This window comes from Carlito syrichta, unplaced genomic scaffold, assembly GCF_000164805.1.
Source record: "Carlito syrichta isolate Samal-C Ts95f unplaced genomic scaffold, Tarsius_syrichta-2.0.1 Scaffold303123, whole genome shotgun sequence".
NCBI classification, from domain to species: domain Eukaryota; kingdom Metazoa; phylum Chordata; class Mammalia; order Primates; family Tarsiidae; genus Carlito; species Carlito syrichta.
In genome coordinates, this window is record NW_007247219.1 from 238,817 (window position 1) to 253,909 (window position 15,093).

The window sequence follows — 15,093 nt, forward strand, 5'->3', positions numbered from 1 at the left end:
GATAGTGCCAATTAATAAAATCCATTAAAGGACTACATAATAGAGCACAGCAACAATTATTGACATTTCTAATAAGTGTTTTAAAAATTGATACATATTAGATGTGCCTATTTTGGGGGGGTACATGCAATAACTTGATACGTTCATATAATCAGATCAGGGTAATTGGGATATCTATCACCTTAAATATTTATCATTTCTTTACAATAGGAACATTCAAATTATTCTAGCAAATTTTTAATGTGTTCTCATTACTTCTCTCAGGTGGATTTCTGGAATAACGGGGATCTGGGTTTAGGTTGGGCTAAAGTTTAGGCTGGAGTTAGGGAAGGTAAAACCTCTGTTCCTATTCCATGGACACAATAATGTGCTGTAATTTTTTGCCTGTTACCCTGGCTTTTAATTTCATGCAAATAGAAATTATTTCTTTCAATATATGGTCAAAGTACTTTTTTTGAAATTGCATTAAGTAGGCCTTCGTAATTTTTAGTAAAATGTGATAGGTAATGCTGAAGTGAAATGTTTTTTATTAAAACTGAATTAACAGTGCATGTATTTCCAAAGGGCTTTGTTTAGTTTTCCTTTGTTACCATTTTATGAGTTTTTAGTTTTATTTTTATTTTTTTAATTTCTGTGTTCTGGCCATATCCAGGAGATCGTCTGCTTTTGATTTCTCCCTTAAAAGTTACATGGTAAATTTTCTTTCTCATTATTCTGAGATGGAAAAATTCAAAGATTACACAAATTAAAAAACATTTTTACAGTGCTTATCCTATTGCTTGTTATTTATTGCTGCCTGAGGCCAGACTGAAAAGGTGACAGTTACTTGGCTCTCCTCTATGTCCTCGATTAATGGAAGTCAAAACAGGTGATGAAATTGTCTTACTTTGTAGAAGTTTTAACTACAATCATACACCTGATAAACTCTTTGACTTCCAGAAGTCACTAAGATAGCTGGTAAAGCACTAATGTATCACGGGTGTGTTTAAATTGTTAACATAGAAGGACTTTGGGGATTGAGAACCTTAAATAGGAGTATAAAGCATAAAAACCTGCATTGTCCCATTCAGTGGCCACATTGAGCACTTGAAAGGTAGAGAGTCTGAACTGAGATGTGTTTTGAGTGTTCGGTGCTCACCAGATTGAGCACAACAAAAGAATGTTAAACATCTCACTAATGATGTTTTAATATTGATACCATATTGAAATAATAATATGTTGTATATAATTGGGTCAAATAAAATACATTGCTAAAATTAACTTTACCTGTTTCTGCTTTTTCAATGTGGTTATCAGAAAATTTAAAATTATGTGACTGATGTTATATTTCTGTCTATAGTGCTGGTGCAGACAAATGTATCAACATCATTTTTAAAAATTAAAAATATAAAAGTTTATTTTTTGTTTATCTGTTTTTGTGTTTATTTATTACTATCATTTTTTAGCGATGGAGTCTTGCTCTGTCACCTAGGCTGGAGTGCAGTGGCATGATCATAGCTCAACTGCAGCCTCAAACTCCTGGGCTCTAGCAATTTTCCCACCTCATCTTCCCAAGTAGCTCGGACTACAGGCATGTGCCACCATGCCTGACTATTTTTATTAATAAGATTGTAGATAACAAAAATTCTTCATATTCTCATATACCTGATTTATTTCCTCTTGTTAAGAGTTTCAGGTTAAATTTATTTGTTATGGTTGCTGTAATCTATTTGTTATACATTATACCTATGCAGGCTGATTATTATGTTTCAGTGTTGTACAATTATTTTGAAGCTGTCCTAAGAAAAGTGTGTTAGATTTGACATAATTTTATTAACTCTTTCTTCAAAATAAGAAATCAGAATGACCAGACTTAATGTCAATTAGATTTCTAAGAATGAAGTGACATTAACACATGATTTCATGTAATCAGAATTTCCTGCTGGTAACTTTTAAGCCTGGATAACCTGTAAATATCCTTAGCACAGTTTCTGGCACCTTTTCTAAAATGCTAAATTTTACTGGCAAAACAATACATTTAAAAATGTTTAAGGTTGAGTTATTATTGAAACTGATTTGTAAATGTGATAGAATGAAGAAGCATGAAGTGTGGGGTTGATGGAAAAATCACTTGCTTAACATTTCATCATGAGAGAGAAGTATTTAAGAACAATGCTTTAAAAAATGCTAGTTATACCTCTCACCTTACTAATCATAGGCTTTAAATCTGAGATAGACATATATTAATTTCCTATTGCTTCTGAACAAATTACCACAAATTTGGTGAAAAACCACACATTTATTGTCTTACACTTCTGGAGGTTAGAAGTCTGATATGGGTCTCTCTAGACTGACATCAAGGCGTTGTGTTCTTTAGGAGGCTTTAAAGAATAATCTGTTTTCTTGCCTTTTCCAGCTTATAGAAGCTGCCCAAATTCCTCTGAAGCTCTCTTCTGTCTTCAGCACCAGCAATGGCCAGTCAAGTCTTGCTCAGGCTGCTTTACTCTGATACTCTCTTACTTCCCCCTTTTCTCTTACAACCACAGTACAGTGGCCATTATTAGTCCACTGTATTACATTGAGCCCAACTGGATAATCCAAGATAATCTCCCTATCCCAAGATCATTAACTTAATCACATCTGCAAAATCCTTTTTGCCATGTAAGGCAATGTATTCACTGGTTCCAAGGATTAAGACATGGACAACTTTGGGGAGCCATTATTCTGTCTCTACCACAAGGTCTATTTATTTTCAAAGGAATGAAAGAAATTCTCTTAACTCTGTATTTCATATTAGAGTATCCCAGAGCATCGACTAGGTCTTCTTCTCTCTGTTACCCTAAGAAAAGATGCTTATAAAGATTGTTTTATTTGTATATTTTTGGTATCTTGATTGGCATTTTCTTTGGTATATAAGCACCTTTATAAAACACTTCTGAAATATTTGAAGTGAAATTTTGTTCCAGAATATTAAAGTCATTATTGACAAAATCCTATACAAACAGTTATTAATGTTAAACATTGTCATCTGCTGACTGTGGAATTTCAACGCTTATGATATCACCTTCTATTCTTTTGGATGCAGTTACCGTATTACTGATGTTCTGTCAACACATTCCAGAAAGGAACATCATAGAAGATATTTAGCAGTTAGATTTGAAAAAGAAAATTAGAAAGATTTTAGAACTAATGTAGTTTAGTAAGTAGAATACTGAACTCAGATTTACAAAGCTTAATTTCTGATTTTCTCACCATTAGCTCTATATCTTTGGTACTTAACCTCAGTTTGATTCAGCTTCTTTACCTTAAAAATGAAGCCAATATGTGTATCCTTTCCACCTCATAGTTATATTTAAGACAAACAAGTATGTATATGAGTATGTGGTGATAGATAATCATAACGCTAAAATTTTTAAAAACCTAGGGATTAGTCTCTATAACTTAATAGCAATCCAATTATTAATTTATTAATTTAACCCAAGGCATAAAATTTATGACTGTTAAAATCAGTTGAAATACAGCTTACAGTGCTTCTAAAGTGTGATGTAAAAACTCATCACTATCTGTGGCCTTTCTTGAAAAGTTTTACTTTCTTGTTGAAGGACTTTCAGGATTAGAGAACTGGCTGCTTGTCTTCAGCAGATACTAGTGAAGATGCTGAGTTATGTAATTATTAACATGCCCTTTTTATACCTTGAGTTATCAAAGTGGCTAGAACATGTTGACATCAAAATTTGTTTCTGCAAATATGTTGCCACTAATGTTTTCAACAAATTTATACATTCTTTAGAGGAGTATTAACTAAAATTACCAATAGTTCTATTGCAAGCAATATACATTTCTAAATTTCTGTCAGCTTAGCATTGCACTTTTAAGATATTTGTGATATCCAAATTGTGAATAGAGGTAATTCGTTGGAAATCTCTAAATGTCACCCACCCACATATTCGCTTAGAATGCTGAGCTCTTTCAAAATGATGGAGTTGCTTTCATGAAATCTTTGTGAGTAATGTACACTGTTTACCCTCTCAGTTAAGAACATGTTTCATGTATGGAAGTACTCATGTTATTAAGCAGCAAGGCGGAACTTCAGTTAAAAATAAAGGGTTCAGGGTTATCCTACAATGGAATAGTCAAAAAGTGCTAGAGGGACAACAAAGCTATTGGAAAATGAGGATTTTCCAGAAAATTCTAAGAATCTACCACTCTGCAGATATAGCTTAAGAAATTATTTATAGAATTAAAGTTGCAGAGGAGAAAGATGAGGGCAAAGTGCCCAAAATGAGGCTGGTGTACTTTATGAAATAGTCATGTGAGTATATAGTAAATCTTGCTGATGTTGAAATTGGTAGTATGTAAACAGAGGAGTGAAGGTAGTTAACTCCCTGGTCTCATGATTTATCTACTTAATGAATTAAAACTCTATCCTATTTTTGTAGCATCTGCAAAGAACAAATAAATTAATTCTAACTCATTGTAGCAGTTGTATTGTTGTTTTATGGTGTTCTTTTCCTATTGAATGGTATATAACTACCACTAATGTAAATCTCATTCCCATTGCTTATTGACTGTTCCTTTTTTCTCTAATATAGAAAATTGCTAATACATGTAATAGCAGGTATAAACATTAACAAATGTGTAATTTAGGCAAATTGGGGTTAGCAATTTTCTGAAATTCAACTGAACATATTTTTACTATAAGTTCCAAGTCTGGTCATTTAAAATTGGCATTGAAGAAAAGTCATAATTGACTGACCACTGCTTAGTGATACTTTCATTTGCTTAGAAGAACATGAATGCTCTCCTCTTCCATACTTAGTACATACAAAATTATACATTGACTGTCAATTATACATTGACTATGTCATAAGTTATCCTGTTCCCAACAGAATGAATAGTGATATATGCAATACAACATGGGGCTAAAATGATTAGATCTGCTAAAAAGTCTTCTTATGCAATGACTGAAACTGGATGTCAGATTTTATGTACTCATTACTAGGGAATAATAGATTTGCCATGTCAGAGAGTCAATTTAATTAAGTCTCTTTTAGTGTTACATAAAGGGACATGGACGTTAAATTAACAGCTTGAATCGAGAAAGGTAGGACATTTAAAAAAATATTCAGATTCTTGGTTGAATAGTTTGACCCGAGTAACTCTATACCTTAATTTTGGTCTGGCCTCACATGCTTTTTGTTTTATTTTATTATTGGTTATATTGCTGTTAATTAAGTTGTTACTATTATTACAGTTCTTTTTTTTATTAGATTTAATTTTCCTTTACAAACTATGCATGGACCAAAACTGTGACTTTGGGAGAGTATTGCTGAATTGTTGCTGATGTCAGTTTCACACTGTGATATTTTTTCTCTATTTACCGAGAGAACAGTATTTCAATGTAACGATGCGCATGTTTTCCCCCCTTCTCCCGCTGCATGCAGGGATTCGGGTTCGTAACTTTCGAGAATAGTGCTGATGCAGACAGGGCCAGGGAGAAATTACACGGCACCGTGGTAGAGGGCCGTAAAATCGAGGTGCATGTCTTCAATAATTCAATTTCTGGTTTATATTTTTATTTCTCTCTCTTTTTTTTTGTATTGCCTCACTTATTTCACATTTGGAAGCCTGTCTTGTTTGTATGTGCGCGTGCACATGTATGCGTGTTTGTATCTCTGTGTTCTTCACCTTCTTGCACTAAACTGCATTAAAGTAACACTTCTATCTGCCTCTTCAACTCATTTTATTTTTGGTTGTTTGGGGGGTTTAATTTTGATTTTGTGTGTGCGTATGTATGTTTGTTTTTCATTTATGTTTTTCCTCCAAAACGTTCATTCTTCTGCTCTCTTGATTTTTTTCCTTTGCTTCAGTTTGCAAGACTCTGAATTCCTGTGATCAGGCCTAAGCAAAACTAACTTTAAAAATGCCTAAAAACTATCCAGTTTATAACATTGTGTTCTGTAGTGAATCAAGGGGCCAGCCAATATCCTTTCTCTTAGGAGGCCAGTTTGCCTCTATGTGCATGTGATGATCATGGAGTAGAAGATTATATAGAGGTTATGGGGAGGGAGGAAAGAATCCAAAACTCTTGTAGTTTAAATATATATCTAATACCAAGAATTTCAACAGTTCTTAAATTTTTACTGATAAGATCCTCAAATAGATGGTTCGTTGGCTGCCTAGCAAATGTTCTGTGATTGCAATTAAGTCAGCCACCTGGTATTTACCAGCCCTTTTTGACAACACATTGAAGGTTAACTGGCTCCTTTCCCCTTTCCCAATTTTTAAAAGTATTAAATATAAAAGCCACCATTTTGAGTAAGATGTCTGCATATTTTGCTTTTTTTCCCCTCCTTTCCGATGGTTTAGCATTTAGGGCCCTTCACTTGACTCACTCTTTCCATGGTAACTATACACAATGCTGGCGATGGTGCCCGTTGGCGGTAAGTGAAACAAAAGCACTAGAGAAGAAGCTTTTAAAAATGTAATTACAAAACAATTAAATAAGAAAGAAAAAGTCCATCTGCCATCTCACATTAACACTACAAAATGTGATTTGACTTGTTCCTCTTCCTTTTCCTTTCCCCCTTTTATTTTCAATGCTGTTGAGTAATGCCGCCTGGACTTTGGATGTATATATTGTTTTGTAGCAGTCTGAGCTGTTTGATTACTGACTTCATGGTGATTTTTCCCCCTTGCACATCTTACTCAGAGTTACTGAACTCCAGTTTGGCTGGTTTTATTAATGCACCTCCTGACCCTACTTCCTTCCCTACTTTTCCTCTTTCCCCAACCTTTGTTTGTAGCTCTGACTGTTCTCTTTGCCCGTGACAGCTCTCTTTCCTGCCCGTAACACCCTTCCTGATATCTCTTTTCTTTTTTTCATATCTTATTATTATCGTGACCCAAATCCTCGCTCCTGTCCTCTTCCCTGTTCTTCCTTCCTCACCCCTTCAGTTACATGCAGCTGTTGGTCTCTTTGCTGATTGGTGGTTTCTGATTGGTTCTGGCCATTCCTTTTAAGTGCTCGGTTGCTTTCTGCTCCAGCAGCTGGTTTTAGCTCTTGCTCCATTCTAATCCTTGTCTGTGAGAACCTTGCTCTTCACTTTCTCCCTTCCTTCCAAAATTGATTGTTTTTCTTTCTTTTATTTGTGTGTGTGTGTTTTTTAACTGCATGCTCTCAGTCTCATCATTGTTGTATCCCATTCTTTCTTTTTAAATGTGAAATGTTGATATTATTTGGTGGGTCAAACTAGAGTAAATGGAGTTTCAAGTTCTTTCCTCACTGTACCGATCTTAATAGAAGTTTTTTAGTTCTAATTCTACCTATAATTGGTCTTTTTATAACACAAATTTATCACTACACAAATTGAGCACAGTATAAATTTGAAGAGGCAAAATTAGACATTTATATTTTATCATTCTTTTTAAAATTGGAATGTTTTGTGACCGACCGCAGTATAAGTCAGATTCTGTGGTGGGACTTTCCCCTCCTTGTAAGAACTTTAAGGCTGGTTCTGACACTAGGCTGCAGTATCCTGGCTTCTAAGTTCTGTTCATCTTTTTCAGCAGCACCGTCTTTGAACACCTATTTTTACACGCTGAGAATGGTTTAAATTATGCAGCTCTGTAATGAAGGTGGAGAGTATCATTTAAAAATGCTTTATTTTCTCATTTCTTTTTTTTTTTTTTTTGAGTTGGAATCTCACTCTGTCACCCAGACTGGAGTGCAGTGGCCGCTCCCCGCAGCCTCGACCTGCTGGGCTCCGGCGATCCTTCCGCCTCAGCCTTCCAAGTAGCTGGAACTACAGGCGCGCGCTACCACTCCCGGCTCATTTTGATTTATTGTAGAGATGAGGTCTCACCAAGTTGTCCAGGCGGGTCTCGAACCCGCGGGCTCAGGCACTCCACTCACCTCAACCTCCCAAAGGTGCAGGATTACAGGCTGAGCCACTGAGCCCGGCTTCTCCTTTCTTTTAAGTGTCTACTTTAAAGGCCTTATGAAAACTTATGTATTTATTTATTATTTTTATTTTTTATTTTTTCGAGTAGTGGTCTCGCTCTGTCACCCAGGCTAGAGTGCAGCAGCATGTTCACAGCTCACTGCAGCCTCAGTCTCTGGACTCGGGTGAGCCTCTCACTTTAGCCTCCTGAGTAGCTAGGACTATAGGAGTGTACCACCATGCCTGGCTTATTTTTTTATTTTTTGTAGAGATGAGGTCTCACTATGTTGCCTAGGCTGATCTCTCCTGGACTCAAACAGTCCTCCTGCCTCGGCCTCCCAAAGTGCTGGGATTACAGGCATGAGCCGCCATGACCAGCCCTGGAAACTTTATTCTCAAATGAATAGGCCATGTAGTCTAGAAAATTCATAATTATCCTGAAGACAGTCAACATGAGAATCTTAAATCTCAGTATTTTTTTATTAACTTCAGACAGTAAAATCTTGAACATACATGAACATTAGGACAATTTAAATCAATGGGTTTATTTTATTATCTTCCCATGAATCTATTTCATGACCCATGTGGCAAGCCTCTTTTTTATTAACAAACTTCAACATGAATTGCTAATGTAAATGTTTCTTACTTGCCTTTTTCTACCATTTCCTTAATGCAGAGACTTCTCTGTTTACAAGATCTCCAAAGGATTTGCAAATGTGTTTTTTTCTTTGGAGTCCTGACTGGTCAAGTAGCCCTAGTTTTCCATTTGGAGAATAAGAAACTGCATTTTGCTCTTGTTAGCCTCATTTAATAAGAACTTTAATTAAAGTACTATATATTAATATTTTATATTACTATGTTAATTATTTAAATCAATGCTTCCGAAATTTACATTTTAAACTAAGTGCTATGTTATTGGTTAAGCAACTTCATATTCCCTAATGTGCTGTACTTCCTCCCTCCCTTTCTTTCTACTTATTTTTAGGTGAATAATGCTACAGCACGAGTAATGACCAATAAGAAGATGGTCACACCATATGCAAATGGTAAGAAATTACATCATCTTCAGAAGTATGTTGTCTACTCTCATGTAAATATATGAACCTTTTATAAACATCTAAGAATTTCTTTATTGCAATCTTAAAACAGCTTAATTTACGTTGAAGACGTCTCTTTTCCTAGGAGAGTATCTTGTCTTTACAAATTAACTTTTTCGTTAGAATTAAGCCATGTTCTTTAGTTATTAAGGTGTTATGTCCTCAGTGAGGTTGGTATTCTGCTCTGTACAAACATGCCATCAGAAATTGCCCGATAACCCCATGTGGGGGCCCACTTGAGCACCTTCTCTTTCAGCTGCTATAGTTCTTTGTATTTAATGTCAGACTGGTTCATAATATCCCTGGGTGCACACTACCTCTCACTGTTACTACTGACTCCTCCTCATCAGAACATGAGTGCAGTAAGCTGGAAGTATAAATATGTTTTAATCATGTGTAGAATTCTGAATCCCTTGCTCTTCTTAGAAGGCCTAGAGATGACATGGGGGGAGGGTTGTATTTTATAAGCAATTCTCATGGAGAAGAAAATTTTCTATGAATTTGTCCTAACAAAAATAGAATTTTTACATCAGTTGTTAACTTTAATCTAGATTCGTATTCTCTAAATAGAGAGAATGTGATTTTTATCTTCAGCCCAGAAGTGGTTTTGCAGACTGTGTTCTCCAGAGCCAACTCATAGGAGAAAAAAGAGGGAACCAAATGGATTGGATCCCAAGATCTCCAGCTCTGCTTTAGTCTGAGGAATTTCTCATTCACTGTTGTATGTTTCAGGGTTCTGTGTAAAATTTTATCTAGAATAAAAGGGTAGCTTCTGTGGCTTTTAGAAAAAAAGTTTAAACCCGCTGTCTAGAATGTAGTTGTATGTGCTAGTATTCTCTTAAATCAAGAAGAAATATATTAGTAGTATAACACCTGCTTAACCTAGCACTACTCTAAAGTCCTCAATAAATATATTTAGCCCAGTTTTTTTACACAGATGATACAGATTTATCAGCAGGGTTTACATTTTCTACTCATTTTGTCAGTGATATAATCATGTGATACACCACCTCCCACTTCTTGTTTTCTTATTTCCACTACTGTTCAAAAATAATTTTCTGACATCTTAATAAAAACTCAATGTAAAGCTGGGCATGGTGGCTCACACCTGTAATCCTAGCACTTTGGGAGACTGAGGCAGGAAGATTGCTTGAGCCCAGGAGTTCAAGACCAGCCTAGGCAATGTAGCAAGACCTTGTCTCTACAAAAAAATCAAAGAATTAGTCCGGCGTGGTGGCACTCACAGGTATAGTCCCAGCTACTTGAGGACCTGAGGTGGAAGGATTATGTGAGCCCAGGAGGTCAAGACTGTGGTAAGCTGTGATCACGTCACTGCACTCCAATCTGGGTGACAGAGTAAGACTCCAATTTTAAAAAAACAACAATATAAACAAAATAGAAAGGAGAGGCAAAGCATGCTAAATTTTCCAGGGAAAATGGTGTGACAGAAAGGCCCACTTACTGGAATTCAGAAAACAGAAATTCTACTTCTAGATTTGACTTTTCATTTTACTCTGTGGCAGTGGACCCGTTTCTTAACCTATTTCTGTTTTCAAATCTTTAAATTGGAGACCACAGAATTTTAGCATCAGAAGTTTCTTTAGAAGTCATCAAAACTCAACCCTCTCAACTTATAATTTAGGAAATGAGGTCTGGAGAAGTATAGTACTTACCCAAGGTTGTAGATGTGGTACCTATCTTATCTTTCTTGTTGGGTTTTGTGAAGGTCAAATGATATCTGTGAAGATACATTGTAAGTTGTATAAAACTAAACATATCCCAGTTATTACTAACAGCACATCAATGTGCATTCATTGTATGTATTTAAAAGGAGTGCTCAGAAAATAGTGCCATTGGTGGGAAAGAAAAAGGTGATTAAAAATATATATTCTAAATTAATATTCAAGCCTCTAGTATTCAAAAAACCTGCTGCTTCTTTGTTAGTGGTCTTAAGAAGAGTGTACTGGGTTTTGTTGTTGGTTTTTTGGGACTTGGGGGTTTTTTGGTGAATTCTCAGCATTTTCACTTATTGGTTGGAATCACTTAATTTGTGCAGAAGCATTATACAATATTTGTGCAGTTTGCTGGTATTTGACACTGCAGAACATTTGTGTTCTTACAATTCAAGTAGAACTTGAACCCAGATTTTGCCAAAATTGTATGTGTAATATTGAAGAAATAGCACCATCGTGAGCACATAAAATGATGAATGAGAGGTTAGATTGAATCAGAATGAATTAGTTATCTCTTGAATAATATCTTTGCTTATGGTCATTTAAATCTGGTAATTTCAATAGAATTGGCCTTTTCTTCTTTCCATTTATATATTTATAGAGTAGCAATGACACAATGCTAGGAACTTAAGATAATATAAAAGAAATCAATTAAAAAGTCAGTCTTTCAGAAAACTAATATAGGGTATGTTTGTTTATTATTTGTAAAATTCAGTAACTATTTATTGATGAAAATGAAAGTTTTCATATAGAATTCTGTTCATTCACTATCAGTAGCCAATAGTATATTTTTCCTTTTGTTTTCATACTTGCCTTAATTCTATAAATATAAAAAAGGGAAAGAAGAAATAAAGTTGACATTAAGCATAAAGTTGTTTGGAAACTTTTGACATTTACAAATGTTTAAGCTCATGTTCAACAGCATTCTAGTGTTCTTTCTCTAAAAAGTCTGACTAACTTAAATATATTCATTACCAATTAAAACCTCAGAAGGCATGCACTGAAGTTAGGAATGTACTGTGAGTCTTATTACTGCATGTCTTTCCTTTTTTACTTGGTGAATCCCAGTGAAATCCCAATGAAAGGAGATTTTGATTTACCCAGACTCCCAGCATAGTATAATTGAACATGGAGTCAAAAGTATAGGTCAGATTTGAATTTAATTCAAGAATACCCTTATTAAAACAGCTAAAATAGTAAATAGGATTAAGAAAGCACATCACAGTGTGGTACAGAATGACATGTAGTCTGTCTTCTTTCATTTTTCTAAACTAAAAATAGGTCATCTGGGGTAGTTCTGTTAGGAGCACTATACCAAATCCAGGATTTACTTGTTTCTTTCTTTCCCCCCTCATGCCCTCTCCATCTTTCTCCTTCCTTCCCAATTTGTTTCTGTTTCTCTCTTTCCTCCCACCCCACCCCACCCCAGCCCCTCATTGTCCCTTCACTGTGAGCTAGTCCTGCTTAAAGACAATGCCATTACCATCTCATATAAACCCCAAGCTGGCATTCTAAAGAGAGGTTGTTAAAAGGCAGAAGTAACCCAGAGATGTCTGAAGCCAACTTGACATGCATTTATCATCCTTTTCCTCACATAGTCTTAAATGCTCACTGATCTTTTTTTCTGTTTCAGGTTGGAAATTAAGTCCAGTAGTTGGAGCTGTATATGGCCCTGAGTTATATGCAGGTAGTATTTAAGCTAATGTTTCCATGTGTGCTATTTAACTATAAGTACATCTGTTGTTTTATTAGTGTGCTAGTCTTTTGTAATCTTTTTGCATTTTTAAATTTTTTTAATAAATCAGCATCCAGCTTTCAAGCAGATGTGTCCCTAGGCAATGATGCGGCAGTGCCCCTATCAGGAAGAGGGGGTATCAACACTTACATTCCTTTAATCAGTAAGTAGCCTATGTTGGCCTGGCATGGATTTTGACTATTGTGAGTGAACAATAATGAGCTAGCTAGTTTGGTTTTTTCCCTTAGTATACATCTTGAAAAGGAAACATTCTTAGGAGGGATATTCAATACTATTACAGTAACCTGAACTGCTTAACCTATGCTAGAATTTTCCTGACCACAATATTAAGATTGCCGTAAAAATAGTTGGAAAAGATAGAGGGGGTGAGGACATATGAAAAATATTTTAGTCTGTACTTGATAATAAAGAAAACAAAAGAAGTAAGTAAGGATAAATTATGTATTTCCTCTGCAAATCAACCTCAGGCCCTTAAAGGATCACTTAAAAGTTCCTTCAATATTATTGATTATTCTCAGCTCTCTTAATATGTCTAAAGTCATTTTGACCTAAGCCATTTTACTCCAGCAAAAGGTATAATTAAACAGGATTCAGTGGACATGGAATCAATGGCTCTGCATGCTTTCCAGAGGATGGCACACGTAAAATAGGCCCTTAGAAATTGTCTGCCTCTTTAAAAGATACAAGGCCCTTAGAAATTGTCTGCCTCTTTAAAGGACAGAGGAGGATTGGTTTTCCTCTCACTTTATATTTCTGAATTAAAACAATTTAGATACAGGGATGAAATTGACTAATGAAATGAAATGTCTAAAGACTGTTGTGTGCCTTGCAAGTTGACACCATGTAAAAATACAAAAATAATATTCTTTTGAGGAATAATTATTATAGTCACATAGTAACACTTGGAAACAAGATAAATAATTGGCCCATTGGGAGTTTATATCAATCTGATTTAAACTGTCCACAGTAATTAAAAGTCTGTCTCTTGTTATGGCAGTTGTTCTCAGAGCTTCTTGACCTGTTTCTCAGCAACTTGCATGGTAACGCCAAAATTGGGAAGAAGCAGAGAAAACTGACTCAAGATTTGTGATGAATGAGGCGTGGAATCTTTTGATTTTGTATATTGGGTCTCTCCATTTATTTCCCATTCAGAGATCCAGGGTAGAAGATTTATTGAATAATAAATATATTCAATTTAAATAAATATATTAAATATATATAAATATCTTTCAGGAAAGATGTGGTTCATATCTTTTCATTTTTTTCTATAATTGATTCACAGCAAGTTGTGACTGTATACCTGCTATTGAATGCAAGTTGACATTTCTGTCATATTTTGGGTCTCCCTTTAGTTCCTGGCTTTCCTTACCCAACTGCAGCCACCACGGCAGCTGCTTTCAGAGGAGCCCATCTGAGGGGCAGAGGGCGGACAGTATATGGTGCAGTCCGAGCGGTACCTCCAACAGCCATCCCCGCCTATCCAGGGTAAGCGTTAGATTCCAAAATCAGTATGTTTCTAAAATAAGCAACTACACCACAAAACAATACCATGGCCCTCTCTTAACTTCTGGGGTGTGGCCATGCCACATGGTAGACATTCCATGAATATTTGCAAATTAACAGATTAGATGGCAAAAAAATATATACCATCATCAGAATGTATCAAAATGCTAATTCGTTGTATAGATCTTCATTTTGGCCACCTTAAGCCCTTATGGTAATAGCTTAAGACATTAGCCAGAACCGGCTCGTGTTTACTAGCAGTGTGTTGGCATGGAGTTCACCTAGCAGCGCACGAGTATGGATTAACATTACTACAGAGAACCAAAAGAGGAGCTCGAGATTGTAGTACGAGACTGCATCTGCTGTGTTCACCCCCTTATCACCAGTCCATGTTGGGGCTGAGGCTGTCACATGTGCCCTCCCCTTTGGTTTCACTGCCTGGGTGGTGAGCAGCAGAGCTAGTTACCCACAATGGATTTGCTTTCTTTGTAGGAAATGGATTAAAAGAGGTTAATTCTAAGATGAACCAAGTCCAATTGAATCAAGGGAGAAAGGGAGAAGTAGGAGGAATTAAACTGCAGTTGGCTTCTGAATGATGGTAAAACTACTAATGTAGCTGAGCATCCTTCACCGTTTGATTTTTGTATGGAGGGTGTCTCATGCAGTGGACTGATTCCATAGCAACAAATAAATCCTTTGTTACTGAATGGGGATAAGGAGTGAAGACGGCAGGTTTTGTTTTTAGTTGTTTGTCAGTGTCAACCTAAAATGTATATTTTAATAAAGTGATCTTTTAGAAGTCAGTTGTACTAAAGACTTTCTTTCTTCAAAGATGTGACATTTCTCTTTATCTTTTCTCTGCCTAAGATGGATTTTTTTCCTGTATTCTTGAGGAATAAGTAGCAGCAGAGAAGCTTATTGGCTGCTACTTAGTTAAAATATAAAGGGAATGAGCCTCCTTTGTATGTCCTTTTCTGACAGGAAAATTGGCTTAGCCTTGAGGTGTACTAATTTAGCATTCATTCATTCATAGAGCAAATGGACATACCATTAGAAGTTCTCCATTCCACAGAATTAAAGCA

At 35.7% G+C, this 15,093-nt stretch overlaps 1 protein-coding gene across 10 annotated transcripts in view; it reads left to right on the forward strand.

The window, feature by feature from the left end:
* Positions 1 to 15,093, forward strand: part of RBFOX2 (RNA binding protein, fox-1 homolog 2) — a 221,432-nt gene that overhangs the window by 185,847 nt on the left and 20,492 nt on the right. For 8 of the 10 annotated variants that reach the window (XM_021712199.1, XM_021712197.1, XM_021712198.1 and 5 more), the window contains 5 exons: positions 5,424 to 5,516; positions 8,908 to 8,968; positions 12,386 to 12,439; positions 12,558 to 12,650; positions 13,861 to 13,993. In XM_021712199.1, coding sequence (XP_021567874.1) covers positions 5,424 to 5,516; positions 8,908 to 8,968; positions 12,386 to 12,439; positions 12,558 to 12,650; positions 13,861 to 13,993 — 434 coding nt within the window. Of the gene's footprint in view, positions 1 to 5,423; positions 5,517 to 8,907; positions 8,969 to 12,385; positions 12,440 to 12,557; positions 12,651 to 13,848; positions 13,994 to 15,093 lie in introns of all 10 variants that reach the window. The other 2 variants (XM_008057763.2, XM_021712201.1) reach the window with 2 other exon arrangements.